General features: G+C 49.1%; 1 protein-coding gene across 1 annotated transcript in view; it reads left to right on the forward strand.

The window, feature by feature from the left end:
* The window catches only part of PIK3CG (phosphatidylinositol-4,5-bisphosphate 3-kinase catalytic subunit gamma), a 380,321-nt gene that overhangs the window by 172,116 nt on the left and 184,075 nt on the right, over positions 1 to 24,130 (forward strand). Inside the window, exon 6 of the mRNA XM_069629131.1 lies at positions 16,842 to 16,988. Coding sequence (XP_069485232.1) covers positions 16,842 to 16,988 — 147 coding nt within the window. The remainder of the gene's footprint in view (positions 1 to 16,841; positions 16,989 to 24,130) is intronic.

Genomic DNA, 24,130 nt, shown 5'->3' on the forward strand with positions numbered 1-24,130 from the left:
GGACAGGAAGCCAGAGAGATCTAATTGGGAAAAATCATAAGAACATCAACATCCCTTGACGAAGAAGCATGGTGGTCCCTTCGAATGAGTGGTGAGAAAACACAATGGCCCTCATTACGACCCTGGCGGAATCCGAAAAACGATGGCGGAAATGCAATACCGCCATCGAATACCGCTCGGTGCGACTATGACCCGTCACCGCAAAGTACGAAGCCATTAGCGACACCGTAGTGAACGCCAACGCTAACTGCACCAAGTACGCGCGCGCGCGCCATGCCAAACCGTAAATACCACCATGGCGCAAGGGTACGCGAATTCCGACCCTAGCGGACATGTACCTAACGCCATCAAGCATGGCGGAAAGCACCAATCCGCCATGGTGAGAAGTACGGCATCGCGAATCAACCGTAAACGGCCCCACTGAGTGCCTGTACACCGCTCCCTGCCCACAAAGTACAACTCCCCGTAGGTGCAATGAAGTCACAATGCAACCAGTGAAATGTACAAGTCACCCATGCATGCCAACGAACAAAAGAAACACAAGAGGGGCCAATGGGAGCTGCAGGGCACAGATGGCACGAATACAGAAGCCATTCCAATGGACATGACCACAGTCCCCCCCCCCGAAACGCACGCAAACACAGGCACCTGTGACCAGCAATATTCCGAAAATCACAACATGCCACCAGTCCACCTGGCTGACCGGCATCTGTTACACAAAACCCCTTCCCCCGCCCCTGAGCATGACAACATGCAAACAGTCACATTGGCAGCCCCCATCCCTGACCTCACTGGGCTCCGTAGGCAAACGCGCCCAGCACAGTACCACGCGACTAAACTCCGAAGCTGGAACCCAATGCAGATCTCCTCACAATACATCGCTCCCCAAATAGGAATATGCCACATCACTCGCAAAGAAGAACGCTACACGGCCCATATCAGAATAGAAATTTAATGCACAACTAAATCACCAAGCCCATACAGCCATTAGTCCATGAACTCCAAAACACATATCACCATTGTGCGCTGCATCCGCAAGGAATGACCAGCTACTACTTGTGTGACGCCCTGTTCCATCATGGTACACAGAGCCACATTCACGTACGAAAAGGCAACATGGAAGCGCACAGACCCGCAGGGCCGTCCCAATGGGGAGGCACTAGTCCAGCTGAAAGGCCGAAATGTTGCTCCGAGCCACTAGTACTGCGTAAGGGCATGTGGCCCATTGGCGATCGTCCCATAAGATCGTAATGCTGCTCCACTGATTAACACGAAGCAGCAGGTGTCGGGAGTAAACGCCATCTGCAGGAGTGGCATACAGATGGCAGTGGCAAAAGGGGAGGAGATACCTGTCAACCAAAAGAAAAGAAAAAGAACAGAATGGCCATCAGAACTACATTCGAACAACTCACTTCAATGATCACACTAAATCCACAGTCATATGCATGCTAGCCCACTCCAAAGGATCATCACCACCCCGAAACCACTTGCGACTCATAACTATCTATATCGAGGTGTAAACACCATCACAAACGAGTGTACCTGTGCATGCGTCTGTCAGAACAGATCCCATCAGATGGGAATGTTAACGTGCATGGACACAAGTGTCTGAAGGCGCGTCGAGACAGGGAGGGCTCAACAAGGCCAGATAGACGATGGTCCCACTATGGCAGCCCTGCATCACATAGCGCAGGGGAGGCGGATAGATTCCAAGAAGCCCTGTACATGGCAAACCCTGTATCAAATCACCTGCCCATGCATCCATTCATCATTCCCTCATCCTGTTATAAAAACGCCTGAATATTTACTCACAAAACATTTGAACTTTCCATTGAGTCTGTGCGTTATGCAGCCTGCAAAATCCACAGTGCCCCAGCCCGTAATTCCAGTGTTGTGAAGTTACATGTATTTGGGAACGTCCGGCCTCATCGCCCACGTCACTATTGCGCATCCAAAACTATTCATATCAATCATTGCTTCCTCGCCATGGCCCCTGTCTCAAGGACATCGAACAAAAGAACGTTATATTTGCAGTCAGACCTGTGGGCATCTCCCCGGCGCTAGCTGAAAACCGAAAGCGCCGGCCTTCGAATTCCTCATTTGCAACATCACGTCGAAGAGGCATCTGTGGCCGTTTGAAATCACTAATTAATCCATCGAGTGCGGCTGTGTGTGAAAATGGCAACTGCCTTCACCCACGAATGGGACGCCCCGCCCGTCGTTGCAACTCGGTACAGTGATGCATGAGGGCCCACCGTTACTCGAGTACTACGTCCCACTGACCCATCACAAGTCTGTTCGCGACTGCAAAGATTGTATGTGAAACAATGGGACCATAGCCGAATGTACATATCAACAAATGTTACACGGCCATCGGGTACAAATACATGAATGCAAGAGCAAGATGCCATGCGTCACATTGCAGCGTTGTGTGCGGGACGTGCTCGGCCAAAGGGGAGAGCAGCTTGCACAGGTGGAATGAATCACCACAGGTGGAGGCCATACAGCCTGAAAACACATAAATTGCACACCCAGTCTCCTCCCACAACCACACCCACTCCGAAATGCTACCGGCAGGACTCGCGATGTTGGCCCTGGGGGACCTGATAGCACTGCAAGTGCTCCAACTCCAAGAAGAAGACGAACACCAACTACAACCGGCCGCACGGAGGAGACGCAGGAGGAGGAGGAGGGCAAGGCAGGGCCAGCAAGGGCCGCCAGCACAGCCACTACCACGACGCAGGCAGCCCGCAATCCCACGCCTCCGAGCACATCCGTTCAACCTCACTGATGAGCAGATCCACACCCTCTACCGTTTGGACCGGGACACCATAGCCGCCATCGTGGACATGACACAGGCTGACCTTGTCAGCATGATAGATAGCCCAACCGCCATCCCACCCCTACTGAAGGTGGTGTCTGTACTACACTTCCTGGCCACAGGCACCTACCAGCACACAGTCGGACAGTTGCATGGCATTTCACAGCCACTGTTCTCACGGACACTATTGCAAGTGCTCGATGCCCTCCTGCAGCACGCAGACGACTACATCTCTCTACCACGCTCGGAGCAGGAAATTACCAACACAAAAGTGGGATTCCATGCACTTGCCGGCATACCGGGTTGCATTGGTGCCATCGACTGCACCCATGTGGAATTGGTCGTTCCACATGCCATGGAGGCCCAGTACCGCAACCGAAAACAATTTCATTCCCTGAATGTACAAATGGTGTGTGACTCCAACAGGATCATTACACATTGTTGTGCCAGATTCCCTGGCTCAACCCATGATTCTATGGTCTTGAGGAACTCTACTATACCACGCTACATGGAGCGACACGCAGGGAACAGATCCTGGCTACTCGGTGAGTCTCATTTCATGCATGATGATGTGGGGTATGTGATGCGGCAATGAACTGCCAGGAGGGGGGGGGGTGCGTACGTAGCAATGGCATTCCACATCATACGTTTCTCGTCCACATACAGGTGATGCTGGGTATCCACTGAAGAGATGGCTCCTCACACCAGTCCGGAACCCACGGGACCAGCATGAGGAGGACTACAACCATGCCCACTCACGTACCCGTGTAGTCATTGAACAGGCATTCGGCCTACTGAAGACTCGTTTCCGCTGCCTCAGCAGGTCTGGCGGGGCACTCCTGTACCGCCATGAGAAGGTTGCAAAGATGGTCATGGCATGTGTCATGCTCCACAACATGTGCGTACGTAGAAATGTGCCCATGCCCCCTGACGCTGAACTGCAAGCACCTGATGATGGTCATGATGAGGGTGGGGATGTGGCAGCACCTCAAGGAGTCTGCGAGGCACCGGAGGGCCGTGACATTCGTCAGCATCTCATTGATGCATGCTTCTAGCACTCACGCCTGGTGGCTGATACATGGACACGGGACTCATGGCACTGTGTGTGTCTGGTACATGCACAATATGGACTGTACGCCTATGATGGCCTAGTACACAAAGATCATTGTCCACACATCTCATTGGTTGATCGTGCACTGTTTATGGCATATGTGATATCATGTAGAACACCCTATCGACCCGCCACCCAAGTGAGCCCAACACACCCCCTCCACCCTCCTACCTCCCCCCCGAACACCAGTGTCCAAAGAAGCTCATTGTCAGTGGGCTGTCGCTATTGCAAGCCCCCTCTGCGGGTATCAGGGGCACCCCTGCCTGTGGAGCGCAGGTTCCTCCCAGATCTACGTTGGGGGCTGCCCTGGACGGAACTTGCAACGGATGACGTCTCTGCCTGCTCACGTCCATGCATGTCCCTAAGGGTTTGTGAGAGCTCAGTGAGCACACGGCGCACTGCGGCAAGTTCGGCACATACGTCTTTGGACGTCGCATGCAGTTCCCCCCTCAGGCTCTCGGTGCTTCTCTCCATTTGGACTCTCAGGCTCTCGGTGCTACTCTCCATTTGGACTCTCAGGCTCTCGGTGCTACTCTCCATTTGGACTCTCAGGCTCTCGGTGCTACTCTCCATTTGTGCCCTGAGTGTCTCAGTTGATGTTTCTATGTCTGCCTTAGTGCCCCCACATTCATCGGCATGGTCCTTGAGGAGCGTGGCCAGTTGCTGCTGTTGCACGATTAACTGGTCGAGGGACTGTTGCCTCTGCTGGGCCATGGCCATTTGCGGGGGTGTCACAGAGGGGCTGTTGACCTCATGTTGCCTTGCCACAGGGCTTGGGGGGGATGGCCAGTCGTCGTCTTGTGGGTGCCCCTGCGTGGTATCCTCATGTTGTACGGGATGGGACAGACAGGGGGAATGGGACAGGTCATGGATGGATCTGACTTCGACATCCCCGTCTTCTGTGTCGGAGCATGCTGCCATCAATGGGGTGTCACCTATGGTGCTGCTGCCACCAGAGGCAGTGCCTTCTGTGGCATCCGTTGGGGGGACCTGTGGTGGTGGTGTTGTGGGCATGCTGGCTGCTGGGGTGCCTGTTGATGTTCCCCCCTCTGTGCTGCCACCTGATTTGTGCTGCTGCCGTGTCTTGATGCGTGCAGCTGAGGTGGAGGGTCTTTGGCCGTTGGTCTTCGCCCTCTTTGCAGGTGTGCTGGTAGGGGTGTCCTGATGCTCGTCGTTTGGATCGGAGCCTGTGGTGGAGTAAAGGAGGGCGAGGGTTATTAATGGGTCTGTGGGTATTGGAATGGCATTGTATCACATGCATTGGGGTGGTACATGAGGGTGATTTGGGTCGGTGCCTTGGAGGTGCTTTTATTTGTGTGTGGGGTGAGGGTGCAGTTGTTTGGCAGCCTGCAGTTAGGGTGTGCCTGCTGGACGTGTAGTGGGTGTTTTAGGGGTTTTTAATTATTTATGTATTTATTGTGGTTTTAAGGTGCACTATCAGGGCGATGTGTGTGGACGTTCTCCTGGACATGTGTTTCTGTTGCACTATGTGGACACATGGTACTTCACATGATTGGACATTGTGGATTTAGCATTGTTTCATCTGGGCCACCTACCTGATTCTTCTGATGTCTGCACTCCTTTCTCCATCCCTCCGACTCCCTCTATGCTCTCCATTCCGATGGTGGAGGCACAGATTTCTTCCCAGGGGGTCAACTTGATGGGTGATTCAGGACCTCCCCCGGTGGCTGTGGCAATGTTGCGGTTGGCAGAGAGTATGCTGCGGACGCGTATCCGCAGGTCGTCCCACCGCTTTCTGCATTGCTGTGGGTTGCGGGGTGCGGTCCCCACCGCGCTTACCCGCTGTGCCACCAGAGCCCATATGGCCTTCTTGTTGGCAAGTGCCGTCCTGGTCATTTGCGTGGAGAAGACGGCGGCGGCATTCTCCTGGAGGGTCTCTGTTAGCACGGTGAGTTCCTCACGGGAGAAGTGGACCTGCCGCTTGCGGTCGCACGCTTTCTTCGCTACTTTTCCCATTTTTCTTGGTTTCGCTAGGGTGGATGACGGGTTGGGGTGTGTCTCAGGGTAGTGATTTTAGTGGTTGTGTGGTTTTAGTGGTTTTATGGGTGCACGGCGGGATGTTTCCCGTTCCGGGCCCATGTTTTAACTTCCGTTTCCGTATATTTCCGGTCACCGTACTTTCCGGTAGGCGCACTCTGCGGTGCCCGCTGTGATGGGTGGCGGTATTGCACCTAGGGCGCCGTACGGCGGCGGTGTGGGCCGTTTTGGGGTCATTTCCGCCATCGCGGACTTTGCACTTCCGCCATGCCGTGGTGCTCGTGCCCGATGGGTCGGAATGGGCCGCAATTTGCTCCTTCGTGCAATGGCGGAAACGCTATTTACGCTGTGGCGGTCCGGTCGGTTGATTTCCGCAAGGGTCGTAATGAGGGCCAATGGGTGATTGCAGTGACTTTATTTATGAACAACATTGGTCTGGAAAATTTAGATAGTTAACTTGGACTATGTCATGGAGAGGACAGTCCGACTAGTGAAGAAAGAAGAACTTTACTGGAATTTCCGTGTGAAAGTCAGGACTATGTAGCATGGATTTGGTTCTGGATGTTTTTTTTTATTTTTCTTCTTCTTTTGTAAAAATTGTAATACAATGAACACAAATACATTAAAAAAAATAACATTAGAAGTGTAGTGGGTGTTTGGCAATAAGGAAACAGCCCTGTGGAGTTGAAAGCAATGCCTGAACTAGCAAAGGGAAAGGAGCTCAGGACTGGGAAGATAAAGGAATCTCCTTGGTGATACATGTTATCAGGGATGGGCTTATACAACCCTTTGCAGTTTGTGCAGGAGGAATGAGACAGGAGAGACCAATACAAAGTCCTACAGATAAGGCGTGTCTTACAGGGGTATCAGAACAATCCCTTCTGTAGGCACATCATTTCTATGGGTAGTACTTACTAGATCGGTTTCCAGACTATCTATAGCAATTACCGATTGCACCTTCAAACCTCCAAAAGGCTTATATGCGGGAAGTGAATTTTGGGAAATGTCCAAAGATTGGAGTGAGGTTTTGATAAATCCCAGAGAATGTGCAATTTGCCCTCACATAGGGTTGGTCCAATTAAAAATTGTACACTGGGTTTCTCACTCCCAAACAAAACAGGCAGAAGTCGCTAGTGCACACTCAATCTCCAGTGGCACAGAGAAGAGGGGGGTCCTTTATCGTATGGTGTGCCAGGTTCTGGAATTACTCAGAAAGGTTTGTAACAGTGGGGGTGTCACGCACTAGGCTGGAATATATAACCAACCCAAAACTATCTGTCTGAACGACGATAAAACGGAGATACTGATCCTGGGTTTCCGACTCCAACCTCAAAAAACTCACCCCTAACTACTGCGCCTTCAATATAGATGGCAATATAATTAAAGTGGCTACTGAGGTAAAAACACTACGTTTCTACCTCGATTCCACCTTGTCTCTCAAAAAACAAGTCAACTCCCTGGCTTCCTCCACAGCCTATACTTGCAAATGAATTAGGGCTTGCAGACCTTACTTGTCTAAAACCAATTGTATCACACTTGCCAATGCCCTACTAATGTCCAAACTAGATTATTGCAACGCCCTATATGTGGGCGCTAACAAAACTGTCACAAATAAACTACAAATATTGCAGAATAATGCTCTTAGAGCAGCCCTGGACATATCCCATAGAGCACACATATCCAACATCAGGAAAGACAATCATTGGTTAAAAATCAGTGACAGAGTTCTCCTTAAAACGCTATCTCTCACACATAAAGGACTAAACAACACTGCGCCCCCATACATTTCAACTAGACTGACCAGAAAATCCACACCAGAGCATCTAATCACTCCTTACTTGAAACTCCCAGATTTAGACTAACCAAAGCAGGTGGAGCAAGCTTCCCTGTTAGAGCTGCCTGTGCCTGACACACTCCCTACGGAATAGAGAACCAATCTCCCCTACTCTAGATTCAGATGTAAGGTGAAAGGTTGGCTTTGGACTAACGACAATTAACCTACTGATCTCAATCTTCTCACGGTGTACCTTGATTCTGACACTTGATTATCTGATTATCTGTTTGATCTGATTATCCTGACTCCTGACCAATGAGACTCACATACTGTATCTCATGTATATTGTATAAGTGTATTGTATATATGTTAATGTATCCTCTGTATGTATGTAACCTAAGTCTAAGTATTCTTGCAACTGCTGCGCCCGGCTACCCTTGGGTTTGGAGCGCATTATCAAAAAAATAAACTAAACTAAACTAAAACTGATTCTACTAAGGATTGTGGGGTGCTAGAGTGAACAAGATTCTGAATGCTTTTCTTAGTAATGGCCATTGTTACAGCAAAAGGAGAACAGGAGGTGCTGTGGGATAGTGGGCTCACAACTAACGAGATCAAATGGTTGGTGGTAATGGAGATATGAATATGTCTGGAGGCACTCTGTATAGAAATAGGGGCTACCCAGAGAAGCATGATACAATGTAAGAGAAATGCCAGAAATCCTCTGACGAAGCAGACAAACGTAGAAACATGGTCATCAAGAGGGCCAGGGTTTGGCCTGACAGAAGGGGGAAAGAGAAGAGGGACATCAGGTGAGAGAACTAAATATTAGGTAAAGGAGAGAGAGTGCGTCATTTAACTAAAATGGTAAAAGGAAGAAAAATATTAACAAATAGGACCTTGTCGCAGGAAGACTCCATGCCAGCAAGGAGTTAGGTGTTTAGAGAGTTTTTTGTGCCAAGTTTTGATGATAAAATGGGAAGCCACCAGTAGGCATGCTGTACAAAACAGATTACTGCAACGTATGAAGAAACAGTTATTATATTGAAAAGTAGCAATACAAATATGATATGAAAAATCAGGCACTGTGTTAAGTAGGCGAATCCTTAGTTAGGGCTACTAAATAGAATGATAAATACTGTGAAGAGTACGCAGCGTTGCAAGACGTTCAGGAAGTGCCACATTGTATGGGGTTGGAACTCTTAAGAAAGCACACACATATCTGTTTCTATGACACATACATTACAATGACAATTAATGATGACTATAGAGGAGTCACAAGTAAAATATCCGGCAAATACATGGACACCACTAGCTCGGCACATGATCAGGCTACTTGAACTATGTGTTTTGCCGAATCGAGTGTTTGCAAAAATAGACAACAAGCAATATCTTATTCTGTACCAAGAACATCAACATTTTTGGAAAAATACAAAGGCCTAAGACAGATATTTCTTTGTTGTCATAAAGTGACTTTCAATCCATTTTGTAAAGAAGTAAGCGATTCCCCCTGTGTTTCGTTGACATAAATACAGTCATGATCTATCTGTTCTTTTTACTTACGGATCGTTATCCCTTAGAAAGGAAAGCAACGTGTCTATGGCTGCCAAAGATACGTCGCTTTCCTTTCTTTCTATGGAGGCAGGCCAGATTTTGCTCACTCCTAATTTTGTTGTTACTAAATGGTAATGCCTAACCTTTAAGTGGGCTGTGAACAAGACCGATTCCACTGACTCCACAGATTTTGCTCACTCCTAATTTTGTTGTTACTAAATGGTAATTCCTAACCTTCAAGTGGGCTGTGAACAAGACCGATCCCACAGACTCCACTAATCAGTTGTATGCAATCTTTATAATACAGTTTCTGACTAATTCTAGTGGCCCATCCCTTGAGCTGATCCTAAATACCTGCTTTGTTCTTACATTCATTTTTGATTGGCCAGACAATTATATCTTTCCATCTGGCACCTCGGTTGGGGTCTTACATTCACGGCATATCAACTTTAGAGCCGCCCAAAATGGTTCTAGGTCTTCAGGCCTCTTCTCCATTCCCATTTTTTTTAAAACTTTTGCCCAAAAGATCCAATGATGTATGTTCCCTGCATCATCCTCACCCATTGTGTAGACCTGCTTTCCTATGTATGTAAACATCTGATCCAAGGTGTTTGATTAAAATGCACAAAATATGATCCTAAAAAGTTATGGGGCAATCGTGTTCTGCAGTTTTTTTCAAAGTATGCTGTTAGGCAAGATTGTATGCAGTACCCTTTGGGTGCACTACAACAACCCTGGCGTCCTGGCAATAGGAACCCAACCTTTGGTATAAGTCTGTACTACACAAGTGTGGTCTAGTAGCCATGCTTATCTCAAGAGGGGTCAATGTGAGCTGTAGGAGAGTTGCACAGAGATTCACAGTGACAAGTATTCAAATAAACTCTTACACACAAGGTTTCTCGATTAAATAATTGTTAATTTATTTAAGAGTCCGTTTGAGTAAGCCTTCTTCAGAAGGGAGCAATGTAAAGCAACACACAATTACACTTCAAAAATACACACTCTTAATTTTCTAAATCAGCAAATACCCATTTGGGATGACCCACAGACACTACCTACACCCTCAGGTGACTTCAATAGCTAAGGTGTTGTGGACATTAATATATCACTGTTGCATTTAGAATATCTTTGAGAGGAGTTTCAAAGAAAATAGGTTTCAGAATAAGACAAGTATTTACACAATTATTCTTAACCAGGTAAGTACTTTAAAAAAAAACAAAAAACAATGCAAAGTCAGTTAACCTTTACCTGGAAGGAAGGCAAAACACATAAGCAGAGGAGAGAAGTCATTCAGCGAGCCAGGCCAGCCAATGTTAAGTTAGCAAAAGTCAAGGTGAACTGAAGCACTTCTTGCAGTAAGTAAAAGTCTTGCACAATGTTTTAGAAATCTTTGTAGCAAAAGTAGAATCAAATGCAGCGTCACAAGCTGTTAGGCCTGTGGGTAGTAAAAGAAGCAAGCAACTCTACAAGCAAGGTGGCACAACAAGAGGTAATTTCTCTTAGACTGTACAGTACCTTTAGGTTGAAGAAAAGTGCAGCAGATGGCTTCTGTTCCTGTGCAGCTCTCCAGATCCTGGTGTTCCTGTGCCTCAGTCGTGGGTACAAGAGGGAGGACTTCTGGGGACTCCTGCACTGCAATGGGACGGTCACCGACCACAACCGGCAAACTACAAACAAGTGGGTCTTCAGTGTTTCAGCTCCTCGCGTCTACCGCAAATAGCAACACCGCGGTTCCTGGCTGTTGAGATGGACTCTCCTTGCATCTGGAGTCCAGCCCTATGTTGAGGTGGCTCAGGCGCGGTCAGTCCTGCTTCCTGGAGTCCACACAATCTGGTGTTCCTCTCCCTGGCTATTCGGTTCCAGCAGTGACTGCAGTGGAAATTCAACCAGCTTCGAGAGGATGTCCAGGCTGCTTACTTTGGAGTTCATTGGTCCTACCAACTCAAAGGGAGAAATCGTCCTTGCGGGGCTTCTCTGGCGATACGCGAATTCAGAGCTTCAGCACAGCAGCAGGGCTTCACCGGGCAAACCAACTGTCCAGGAGTTGCAGCAGGTGTCTCTTCCAAGTTCTTTTTCAGATTCCTTCATCCAAGCCAAAAGGCATTGCCTTTTATGCAGGTTTCTCCCATTCATTCCAGCCTAGCTGTCAGTCACCCAGCAGGGTGGCTGTCCTTGCCGGATAGCCAGCTGGCCAATCACCTAAGAGTGCATTACTGTCTCCTAGGAGACTAGGAGACTAAGCACAGGGAATTTCGGGTACCTCCCTCACTTCCTGCCCCCGCCAGACACCATGGAGCCAGAGGTGGGCTTCACTTGTGAATCCTGCCAAAGACAAAATGAACAAAGGCACCAAGCCTGGTTTGGCGTGCAGAGTAAATCTCAAGAAGGACCTTTCCACAAAGAAATGGTGAAAAAAGAAGACCGGGCCATTTTGACAAAAATGGCACCCATGGGTGCTTTACTGTGACTGCGAACGTAGCGCGCGGTAAAAACACACAATGGTAGTAAAAAGTAAACCACTGCCACCAGCCATTCATCGAGGAAAGGGTAACATAAAAATGTTACATGAGAAGCTAGACAAAGGGGATACTAAGTAACCCCTCCAGCACCCTATTGTAAGATAGTGTGTGCTGGGTCTAGAAAGTTACAAATGTAAGTAAAGTAAATTTAACTTTACTGCTCCTGGAAACAGTAGTTTATCCAAGAGAAGGTATTTAAACCTTTGGGAAATCTGAAAGACCTCCCTGTACCACTGCACTGAAGGTGCTGTGTGACACAATGTAAAAGATGATGCCTATGGAGTTTGTCAGACTCCACAACCAAAAGAAACACAGCATACAAAATCACATTAAAATACTTGAGAGAGTGGGAAAAAGGGTCTCTCTCAAGTCCTCAAAATCCAGCAAAGTTGCCGGGGGTCTCGAAGGTAGAGAGGAATTAGCACATTTCTGAGAATTCTCCCTAACATACGCTGAGCACTGCAATTCACAAACCTAGACTACTTGATTGTCAAACTAGATCCAGCAGTAAATCAGCCTAATGAAAAGTTATTCTCTCATCAAGACCGGCTCCCGCAAACTGCCTGCACTGCCTCTGGACTGCGTGCAGTTTGTATGCTTTTTTTTCAAGCCATGTATCCCAAGCAATGACCTTGGGATACATTTCTTCTCGAGGCAACAAATGCACCAGAAAAAATAATATATTATAGGTAATTCTCCCACACATTCCTTGAGCCTGACTTTCGTGGCCTAAGCCATTGCAGCAACCAGCTCATAGAAGGCTCAGGAAAAGAGGTAGCTTCACAGACTCACACCCTTCATAAATCCATAGTTTCTGTCTTCTTTATTGTGTTTGATTAATTCAAGGGGAGGTAACCGATCAATAATCCTTGCCCATTTTCAAAACCTATTTTGAAGCTAAGCTAGTCTTCTCTCAACTCAAAAATACCTTTGTGACACCTTTAGTTCAAAATAAGGCAATCCTGACCACATTCAAAAGGATTCCTTCCCTCCACATGTGGCTGAATTATTTGAAACTAGCTCTTCCGATTCAAATCTTGAGTCTTTCGACTTCAGTAGCTGACAATTTTATTTATTTATTTATGTATTTATTTATTTATTTATTTATAAAGTGCCTATACAGCAAATGGTGTTTCAAGGCACCACAAGACAAAAAGGAGGGGGCTGGGGGGACAGCGAAGAAAACAGCAATAACGGTCCTACTAGTCCTTGCGTCATTCGGATCTTGCAAGTGCAGTAACAATAAGTGCAGGGTGGTCAGACCAGACGTCCTTAGCGGGACCCGCTAGCAGACCAGGATGCTAACAACAGGCCCGTCATTAATGGGCCTGTTGTTAGCATCCTCCCCTTTCCCATTGACCCCTATGGGGGCTCAAATGGGAAATGGGGATGTACCGGGTCCGGGTCCCGGGAAAGGGAATTACCGGGCCCTCCAAGGTTGGAATGGCCCGGTAATTCCCTATTCCTGGAACCCGGTACCCGGTTTGGGGGTAGCCATGCCGCTAAAAGTGGCATGGCTACCTCCAAACTCGTAATGGGGCCCAATGAGTTTCTGGGGGAAAGTGAGGAAAGGGAAATGCCTCTGAGGAGGTGCAGCTGAAAGTGGGCCTTCTTGGCAAGGTCTGCAATGTGTGGAGAGAAGTAGAGAGTGGAGTCGAAGATGACATCAAGGTTTATAGCCTCACAAGAGAGTGAGGGGATGGGACCCATGGAGGACGGCAAGAGAGTAGGAGGGAAGGAGTGCCAATGAGAAGTATCTCAGTCTTACTGGCGTTAAGGCAGAGATCGTTAGCAGCGCACCATGCCTGAATAGAAGTAAAACAGTCAAGAATGAGAGAGGAAGAAGAGGAGGCAGTGGAGGGAAGGTTGAAGGAGAGCTGCGTGTCATCTGCATAACTCTGGAAGTGAGGCGAGAAGGTGGAGATCAAGTGGGCCTGAGGGGCAAGATGGATGGTGAAGAACCACGGTGAGACGATAGAGCCCTGAGGGACACCGCAGGTGGAGAGTGTGGTTGAGGAGAGGAAAGGGCCCAGTTGAACCCGGGAAGATCAGTCAGATAGGACAGAGGTCATCCAGTCCAGTGCCAGGTCCGTGATGCCAAGGGTATCACAGAGCCGATTTATAAGGGTGGCATGATTGACCGTATCACGGCAGCAGAAAGATCGAGAAGGATGAAAACGGAAGGAGAGGTGGAATCGAGATTTAAGAGCAAGTCTTCCTGGGTGTTCAGGAGAGTAATTTCCGTGACTCTGGCTGTTCTAAAGCCAGACTGGGAGTTGTGGAGACAACCACAAGATTCAGTGTGGTGGATCATTTGGGAGATGACCAACTTCTCCAAGAGTTTGCTCAGGAAGGGGGTAATGGAGATAGGGTGGTAGTTAGGAAGTCAGCAAGGGTTTGCAGAAGGTTTTTTAAGGAGAGTGTGCACAAGGGAGTGCTTGAGGGGTAATGGGACGGAGCCAGTGGCAAAGGAGTGATTGCAGAAATCAGCCAAGGCTGGAGCAAGGGGGGCAATGTTATCCTTGGTAGTTCTGGAGGAGCAGTGGAGCACCTGTTTAGAGGAGACTTTCATAGAGAGGATTTGTTTAGAGACCTCATCTGGTGATATGGGTGAGGGGGGCCAAGGGAGAGTTGAGAGCGGGTGTGGGAGGAGGGAGGGGAGAAGAGGAGAGTGAGGACAGGATGTCCTGAGTTTTGGTTGTGAAGTGGGGGGCTAGTGCAGTGTAGAGGGCCTAGGATGGCAGAGGAGAAGTGCAGACTGCAGGAGGATTGGCAAGTTCCTTGCAGATTTTGAACAGTTCAGCCATGTTATTGGTGGGTCCAGAGATGCAGGCTTGGATATGGGCCGTCTTTTTCGAGCAGATGGAGATTCTGTGTTGCCTTGGGAGCAGGTGCTTGAGGCCAGCTACTTCGGTTCTGCAACTCTGCACTTGCGGTTCAGACAGGCTATGTTGGAGTCATACCAGGTGTTGCACTTGTAGGCAGGCTTCCTGCGGATCCTCATGACAGAGGCAAGGATGTCCAGGTGTTGGAGATGGAGAGAAGAAGGTTAGCAAGGGCTGTGTCAGTGTGAGAGTCAGTGGCTGCAGTGGGAGGGGGAATGAAAGGGGCATCAAAAGAAGCAGCTGACTGTCGCTTAATCTGACAAATGACGCAGAAGGAGACTGGCAGTGCATGCAGAGGCTTAGCCGGGGGACCCAAGAGATCCAGATGAGAGGACAGCAGAGCATGGTCAGACCAGGAGAGCGGTGTAGGGAGAGAGTTGGTGATGGGGGTGTCTGCTGAGATGAGAGCATCCAAGGTGTGTCCAACTGTGTGGTTGAAACCGGAGGGAAGAATGGTGAGGGAAAGAGAGTCACAGAGGCTGTGGAAGAATCCATTGGCCTCATCGGGAGAGTCAATGTGAATATTGAAGTCTCTGAAGAGGAGAATCTTGGAGCTAGAGGCCATGAGAGAAGAGGTGAGGTCAGGCCACTCCAAAAGGAAGAAGAGGGAGACTGGACCATGGGCCTTGTAGATGTTGGCGAGGGTCAGAGAGAGGATAGGAAAGACATCAAGCCTGCAGACGAAGCAAGATCAGGGCCATGCTGTCACACATGCATGCACCAAAAGACATACCTTATCATCTTTGCAGGGCTGTATATGGGCAGCAGTGAACAGCCAAGGTACACGCAGGTCCTACCGTGAATAGCAACACGTGAAGAGGAGGCGTGTACTCCGGCATGGTGCCAGAATAGAAAAACCCCAATGCAGGGGAAAAAACCCTGTAGTTGTGTTGAGCGGAATCCACAGACTTGATGGCCTTCAGGATGGAGCAGTCTCGTGGTCGTTGAACAAGAAGAAGCAGGGCTCTGAAAGGCGAGAATGGAAGTCAGGAACACAAATCCAGGAGAAACACCAGGAGGGCGAAGGCTGAAGACAGGAACCAAGGAAGGAGACAGGCACAAGGGAGAAACAGAGCAAGAAGTGTCAAAGGTTCGGCATACATGTCGTTGCAACGCACTGTTCCAGAGTACTCCTCAGTAGATACTTCCTCATTCAAATCAGCTTGAGGCATGTTAGGGTCAACATTATGGCGTGGCAGACTTGTAGTGTGCAAAAGAGTTCGGCCATCTTGGAATGGGATCTCAGGTATGTGTATCAGAGTATGCATTCTCCAACATGGCCATAACGATCAAGGTCATGGATGTCAGTGCATGACACACTCTGCCTGCAGACCGGTAAGGCCTGGGCTAAGAGAGGTTCTTGTAGCCCTCAGGGAGGATTGTGTCAAAAGCAGTGACAGAGCTGTCAGTGAACCACGTCTCAGTGAGAGAATGGACGTCAAGGTCAAAGTCTTCAAGGAGGTGACAGATGTTCGAGGAGTGTTTAATGGCAGAGCGAGAGTTGAGGGTAGCTAAGTGAAACTGGTTGCCACCTTTGAAGGTCTTCTGAGGCGGGGTACAGGGATGTCGTACACCCATCGTAGTGGTGAAGGGACCATGGGGGTGGCAGAAGGAGGAGTCGTAGGAGAAGGGAGGAAGTTGATGAGAGATGGAGGACGCCTATCGAGAAGGAGAAGGTTGGGCTGAGAGCCCTGGGTCATGACAGTGCCATTCTGGTAAACATTAACAACATTAATGGGCAAAGAAGAGAATGGGAAGAGGACTGATATCATATGGGGAGTCCATACGTCCGGAGAGGAGCAACAAAGAGGATGTCAGTGATAGTCTGCCTGGAAGAAGTGTTGATGTAGGTGTCAGCAATGGGCAGGCCTGGCCTGGGTTGGATCTTTCTTGAACCTTTTCCTTTCAGGCTTCGAAAGGGAGTCAGGATCGGAAGTTTAAATGCATTTTCTGTATGTGTGGTTCTGGCATGCAGTGATCAAGGCTGATAGGCCAGTGTGAAAGATGCACCGGCCAGAGTTTGGAAGCAAGATATACTATGCACAGGTGATACAGCCTTTGCTTTTGTCTGTAATATTCTATATGCAAGTGCTTTACTTGGACTTTGCATTCATTCTATTACAAACTCTCAATTTACTTTGGCTTTGCTCATGGAAACAATGCATGTTCTGCCTTTCAGGTTGAAAAATGTAAAGTGATGGCATCAAAGAAGAAACCACTTTGGCTGGAGTTCAAGTGTGCAGATTCAACATCTTTATCCAATGAAACCATTGGAATTATCTTTAAACATGGCGATGACTTGCGCCAGGACATGCTTATTTTACAGGTATTTATATTCTAAATTGTCAATGAATGGGCATTATTATCATCATTGGTGCATTTAACACATTACAATCATTTTCATTTTGAGTACATCCACCTTCTGAATTGCCCATAGCTTGTGTGGGATGAACTCCCAGGGTCTGTGCACAATGAACAAAAGAAAAACATGGTAGGGGAGCAGCTGTTTTTTAATTAAATTTAACGCTTTCGTCTTTGAATTAAGTGGTTTTGCACTTTGCTGTGGTAAGTCTGCTTCTTCTCTTTCATGAGTTGCTATCCATGACCACATGTAGGGATTTGCTATAGAATTAGAGAATTCCACAGTGTTTATAGGAAAACTGCTCTGGGGAATGCTACTCTGCAATACTGTTTTATTTCTTTCGGAATATTTCAGACCTTAACTGCGATTCTTGGAAAAAGCTACAAAAGTACAATTAAGTACAAAATATTTGTATGCTATATTCAGACAAGGTGTGACAAGCTATAGAACTGCAAATCATTAGTATGCCTCAACACTAACACGCTTTGTACATTATAGGGCTGTCTGTTCCTAGTTCCTTGTTGTTACGATCCGCGCAGTACCGCCCACCTCCCAGCGCAGCACAACACCACCCACCTCCCAGCGCAGCGCAACACCACCCACCTCCCAGCGCAGCGCAACACCGCCCATCTCTCAGCGACATCTTACCTACGGCGGTGGCCTTGGCCGAGCGCCCCCCTTTAGAGGCCAGGGTGCCGGACTCCCCGGAAGGGGAAGGCGGCGCGTGACAGCTTGGAGACTGTGGCCGCGATGGCGCTGGGGTGGATTGAGCCTCACCACCCCGTCGTCCTGGTCACCTAGGCAACGCCTACGTTTTGCCGTAGGAGCGGCCCGCTCGTCCAATCATGTTGCTGCTCCCCGGTTGCGAGGGTCACGTGATATGCTGCGTCGCTTACGTAACCCGAACACCGGTTTAAAAGAACGCGGAAGCTGAGTCTCCGCGCTTCTCAGCTGTTTCCGGCGATACGAGTGGCGTTGTGTTGGATCTTGGAACTCTGGTTTTTGAACTCTGGCTTCTGATTATTTCTGGACTGTTTTTGCCTGCCCCTTGGATTTGGTTGCTTGAACTATTGCTTACACGGATTTTGGAACTCTCTGGCGTGAATCATTGGACCTGCTTACGGATTACGGACTTGGCTTTTGGAACTTTCAACGATTGTATCTCTTGGATTTTGGACCCGGTTTTTCTTGGGACACTACTTTGAACCGCCTTGGAAACTCCCTGACTCAAGGGTGCTTTGGTTGGACTTCGGCTCAGCACCACGTACAGCCCCTAAATGTGGGGGTCCTGAACACCTACCTTCCCGGCTGTCTTCCCGTCCTGGTTACCCTTCCTGATTGGTAGGTCCCACTCCATTATCTTGATTATTGAGTATTCCCATATTCTTTACCGTGTACTTACACTCACCTGCTTTTTCCTTTGCAGTGCCTGGTGCCCGTACTCACGGCCCTTTTCTCCTTCGCTGGAGCTTGGGGGACGGAGGTAGCCATAGACATCGCAGAGGTTCGTTGTAACAGACTGAGAAGCCTTCTCTGCTTTGGCTATGGATGCCGCCGCCGGGGACCAGGTAGCTGCTCTGGTACAAGCTATCACGGTACTCAGAGCCGACATGTCTGCTGCCACGGCAGCCATTCATCAGCGGCTAGACACCATACAAAGCGAACGTCATGCACTCCCCCCTGATCCGGAATTCGGGGACAATATTCCCCAGATGATCCCACCAGCTCCTGCTCCGAATACTACCCCGATCTATGTTCCCACACCGTTTCCTTTGGCCCCCCCCGAAAAGTTTCATGGAGACCCCAGTAAATTCCGTACATTTATTAACCAATGTAAACTCCATTTCTTGTGCCGCCCCTTAGCCTTTCCCGATTCCACAACGAAGGCAGCATTCACGCTCTCACACCTGGGAGGCATAGCAGCCGCCTGGGCCAACCCACTGTTAGAAACAAACAGTCCCGTATTATATGATTCCGATTTGTTAACCACGGAAATGACAAGAGTGTTTGATACTAGGCACAAAGCACAAACCCGGGACTTAGAATTACTAGAATTGGTTCAGGGTAAGAGTTCATTAGTGGATTACATTACTCGCTTTAATCAATTATCAGTAGAGACGGCATGGCCGGAAAATAAAAAGGCTGTGGTGTTTTATCGCGGCCTAAATGAGGCAATGAAGGATGCACTAGCAGTAGTTCCTTCCCTGCCAGCTCAATATCCCGAACTTGTGGATCTGACACTTCAGGTCGATGCTCGAAGGGCTGAGAGAAGAGTTGAGGCTAAAAGACCCGTTCCCTTTTCAAATCCCAATACCAGCGATTCTCCTCCTGAACCTATGCAAATAGGTGGGGTACGTAGTCCCATTACGGCTACCGAAAGGGAACGCCGTCGGACCTCCAACGCATGTTTTTACTGCGGGTTGAATGGACATTATGTCCGGGAATGTCCTCGACGTCCTAAACCTAACGCGGAGGATTTTCGGAAAGCCCGTCCCTAAATGAGGGGGTTCGGACGGGTCCTCCCTTTTCTTCCCCCTCGCCTGCAACATTTGCAGGACCCATGCATATTCAGGCCCTTCTCTTTTTCCCTGGCAGCACTCCCCATCAGGTGTGCTTGGCAATCGATTCAGGAGCCACGGGGAACTACATTGACATCGCCCTCGCTGCCTCGCTTAACTTACCCATCCTGAACAAAAGACGACCGGAACCTGTGCAAGCAGTTGATGGTTCATCACTCATTTCGGGCCCCATCAAGCAACAGACAGCTCTTTTAACCCTGGTCATCCACGAAAAACACAAAGAAACCTTGTCATTTGATCTTATCACGACACCACAGTACGGTCTCATCTTGGGTCTTCCGTGGTTGCGAACCCACAACCCTATCATTGATTGGACCCAGAGTAAAGTGTTCTTCGAATCCCCCTACTGTCAAGATCATTGTTTGGTATACCCAGAATCGGTGACCTCTCCTTCCCAAGTGCTGGGTGCTTTGGCTCACTTGCAGCTCACGGATGTGCAGGATATGGAGTCAGATCCTCCTAACCATGTCATAGGAGTCACCGCTTCTGGCATACCTGCAGAATACAGGGATTACCTGGACATTTTTGATAAAGGAAAGGCTGAAGAACTCCCGCCCCACAGACCTTATGATTGCCCCATCGACCTCATCTCGGAGGCCGCAATTCCTTGTGGTCGGATCTATTCCTTGTCACCCACGGAAGATCAGGCTCTCAAGGACTACTTACAGACCGCCTTAAGAATAGGCCACATTCGGCCATCACAGTCCCCTGCTGCCAGTCCTATCTTTTTCGTTCCTAAGAGGGAAGGGGACCTACGTCCTTGTGTAGACTACCGCCGTCTCAACCAAATCACCATTAAGAATCGTTACCCGATTCCTTTAATAAACCCCCTTTTAGACAATCTTACTCACGCGGTAATGTTTACCAAGCTCGACCTCAGGGGGGCCTACAATCTTATCCGAATTAGAAAAGGGGACGAGTGGAAAACCGCTTTTTGCACCCGACATGGACTCTATGAATATACCGTTATGCCTTTCGGACTCTGCAATGCCCCGGCGACATTTCAGAGATTCATAAATGACATCTTCCATGATATCCTAGATATATTCGTCATAGTCTATCTAGACGACATTCTGATATACTCCTCTTCTTTTTCTTTACACGTAACTCACGTTAGAGAAGTACTCCATAGACTCAGGACCAATGCCTTATTCGCCAAACCTGAAAAATGCCTCTTTCATGTCTCCGAAGTGGATTTCTTAGGGTTTCACATCACTCCTAAAGGCCTTTCCATGAATGCCACCAAGGTTGATGTTGTCTTGAAATGGCCTGTACCCACGACACTCAAGGCTTTACAATCATTTCTCGGGTTCGCAAATTTTTATAGGAGATTTATTGCGGGGTTTTCCTCCATAGCTGCACCACTTACCCGCCTGACCAGCCCTCGAGAACCATACACTTGGGCGAAAGCACAGGATCTGGCCTTCGAGACATTAAAGGCCGCCTTCACTTCCGCACCCATTCTGCAACACCCAAACGCGGAGCTGCCTTTTATAGTGGAGGCAGACGCCTCGTCATTCGCATTAGGTGCGGTGTTGTCGCAAAATTGTCCCATCTCGGGGTTATTACACCCCGTTGCCTATCACTCCCGCAAGTTCACCGCTACCGAACTACATTACACTGTAACCGAAAAAGAGCTGCTCGCTGTCAAAGACGCATTTCAGGTTTGGAGACACCATTTGTTGGGAGCAAAAAACCAAATTGTTGTTTATTCTGATCATCGCAACCTGCAAGATATGGCGAACCTGAAATGCGTAAACAGTCGACAAGTCCGTTGGCACCTGTTTTTCTCCGCCTATGACTTTGTCATACGACACCGTCCTGGCATTGGTCATGGTAAAGCAGATGCTCTTTCACGCCTACAAGGTGGAGAGTCTCTTCCTGTGTACCCTGAACACATCTTAGAAAAAAACCATGTCATCTGTCTATGTACCCCTCCAATCGACCTAGTCAGTGCCATTCGCACTTGGGCTTCTACGCACTCCGATGAAATGAGTGACTGGGATTTAGAGTATCGTGAAGGGTTACCCTTCATGCAAGGCCTCTTGTTTCTCCCCACCACGGACACACGCATTCAGGCTCTCGAATGGTCTCATGACGCCCCAGTCAACGGACATCCGGGACAACAAAAGACCCTCACACTATTAAGGAGATGGTGTTGGTGGCCGTCCATGCGTCGAGATGTAACCAACTATGTTCTAAACTGTCCAATTTGTGCTCAATGTAAAAACACTAGAGGACGCCCGTTGGGTCTGCTTCAACCATTGCCCATACCTCCCCGTCCCTGGCACACTGTAACCATGGATTTTATAACTGATCTGCCGAGGATCCAGGGGCATGATACCATCTGGGTTGTGGTGGATGCATTCACCAAAATGGCACGTTTCGTTCCATGCACCGGCATCCCATCAGCCCCAACACTAGCCAGATTGTTTTTCCAATCGGTATTCTGTCTCTTCGGATTACCTTCAGTAGTCATTTCCGATAGGGGCTCCCAATTCACCTCTAGGTTTTGGCGGTCCCTCACTCGCCTCTTGGGGATTGATGCTCGTTTCTCGTCTTCATATCACCCCGAAACTGACGGCCAGACCGAACGCTGTAACCAAACACTAGAACAGTATCTCCGCTGCCTTTCTCTCCAACATCAATATACCTGGTTCCAAGTTTTGCACCTTGCGGAATTCGCATATAACAACGCACCTCATTCTGCCACTGGTTTCTCTCCGTTTTATTCCATGTATGGGCAACATCCCCGAGTCTTTCCCATTCCTGACTTCTCCAATACATTAACTCCTGCGGCTGCTGACTGCATTAGGGATCTGAAAAGCGTACATGCTCAGACCCTGGTGCATTTAAAGGACGCCCAGACTGCCATGTGCTGTGCGGCCAATAGACATCGTGCCCCGAGCCCTTGTTACTCGGTTGGGGATAAGGTGTGGTTGTCCACCCGTCACCTGCGGATACCTGGTTGCCGTAAGCTCCTTCCCCGTTTTGTTGGCCCGTACCGTATTTCGAGGGTCATTAACCAAGTGGCCTTTCGTCTAACCATTCCTTCCTCTTGGCGCATTCACCCGGTGTTTCATACTTACCTGTTGAAACCTTGCCGACCCCTCACGAGACCACTACTACCGCCGGCTCCTCTGGTGCAAGGGTCCTCCGATGAATATGAGGTGAAGGACATATTGGGTTCGCGCCTTCGTAATGGGGTCTTGTACTACCTGATTGATTGGGCTGGCTTCGGCCCGGAAGAGAGGTCTTGGGAGCCTGCGTCTCAGGTTCATGCCCCCCTGCTTGTATCACGATTCCATCGAGAGCATCCGTCCTGCCCACGTGGACGTGGGCCTTTGGGTGGGGGTTCTGTTACGATCCGCGCAGTACCGCCCACCTCCCAGCGCAGCACAACACCACCCACCTCCCAGCGCAGCGCAACACCACCCACCTCCCAGCGCAGCGCAACACCGCCCATCTCTCAGCGACATCTTACCTACGGCGGTGGCCTTGGCCGAGCGCCCCCCTTTAGAGGCCAGGGTGCCGGACTCCCCGGAAGAGGAATGCGGCGCATGACAGCTTGGAGACTGTGGCCGCGATGGCGCTGGGGTGGATTGAGCCTCACCACCCCGTCGTCCTGGTCACCTAGGCAACGCCTACGTTTTGCCGTAGGAGCGGCCCGCTCGTCCAATCATGTTGCTGCTCCCCAGTTGCGAGGGTCACGTGATATGCTGCGTCGCTCACGTAACCCGAACACCGGTTTAAAAGAACGCGGAAGCTGAGTCTCCGCGCTTCTCAGCTGTTTCCGGCGATACGAGTGGCGTTGTGTTGGATCTTGGAACTCTGGTTTTTGAACTCTGGCTTCTGATTATTTCTGGACTGTTTTTGCCTGCCCCTTGGATTTGGTTGCTTGAACTATTGCTTACACGGATTTTGGAACTCTCTGGCGTGAATCATTGGACCTGCTTACGGATTACGGACTTGGCTTTTGGAACTTTCAACGATTGTATCTCTTGGGTTTTGGACCCGGTTTTTCTTGGGACACTACTTTGAACCGCCTTGGAAACTCCCTGACTCAAGGGTGCTTTGGTTGGACTTCGGCTCAGCACCACGTACAGCCCCTAAATGTGGGGGTCCTGAACACCTACCTTCCCGGCTGTCTTCCCGTCCTGGTTACCCTTCCTGATTGGTAGGTCCCACTCCATTATCTTGATTATTGAGTATTCCCATATTCTTTACCGTGTACTTACACTCACCTGCTTTTTCCTTTGCAGTGCCTGGTGCCCGTACTCACGGCCCTTTTCTCCTTCGCTGGAGCTTGGGGGACGGAGGTACCCATAGACATCGCAGAGGTTCGTTGTAACACTTGTCTTGGTTCCTCTCTTCAGGAATAAAAAGGGCAGTGGGTGAGCCACCCAACCATCTCCTATATCTGATTGCACTAGAAGAACACAGGGTATCTACACAGATGCCTTTTGAACTTCAGTTACTGTTTCAAAATAAGGTGCTCAAAGGCTTCATGCATGTAAGTTTAAAGAA

The sequence above is a fragment of the Ambystoma mexicanum genome, chromosome 12 (assembly GCF_040938575.1).
Source record: "Ambystoma mexicanum isolate Mex_15411 chromosome 12, UKY_AmexF1_1, whole genome shotgun sequence".
Taxonomy (NCBI): domain Eukaryota; kingdom Metazoa; phylum Chordata; class Amphibia; order Caudata; family Ambystomatidae; genus Ambystoma; species Ambystoma mexicanum.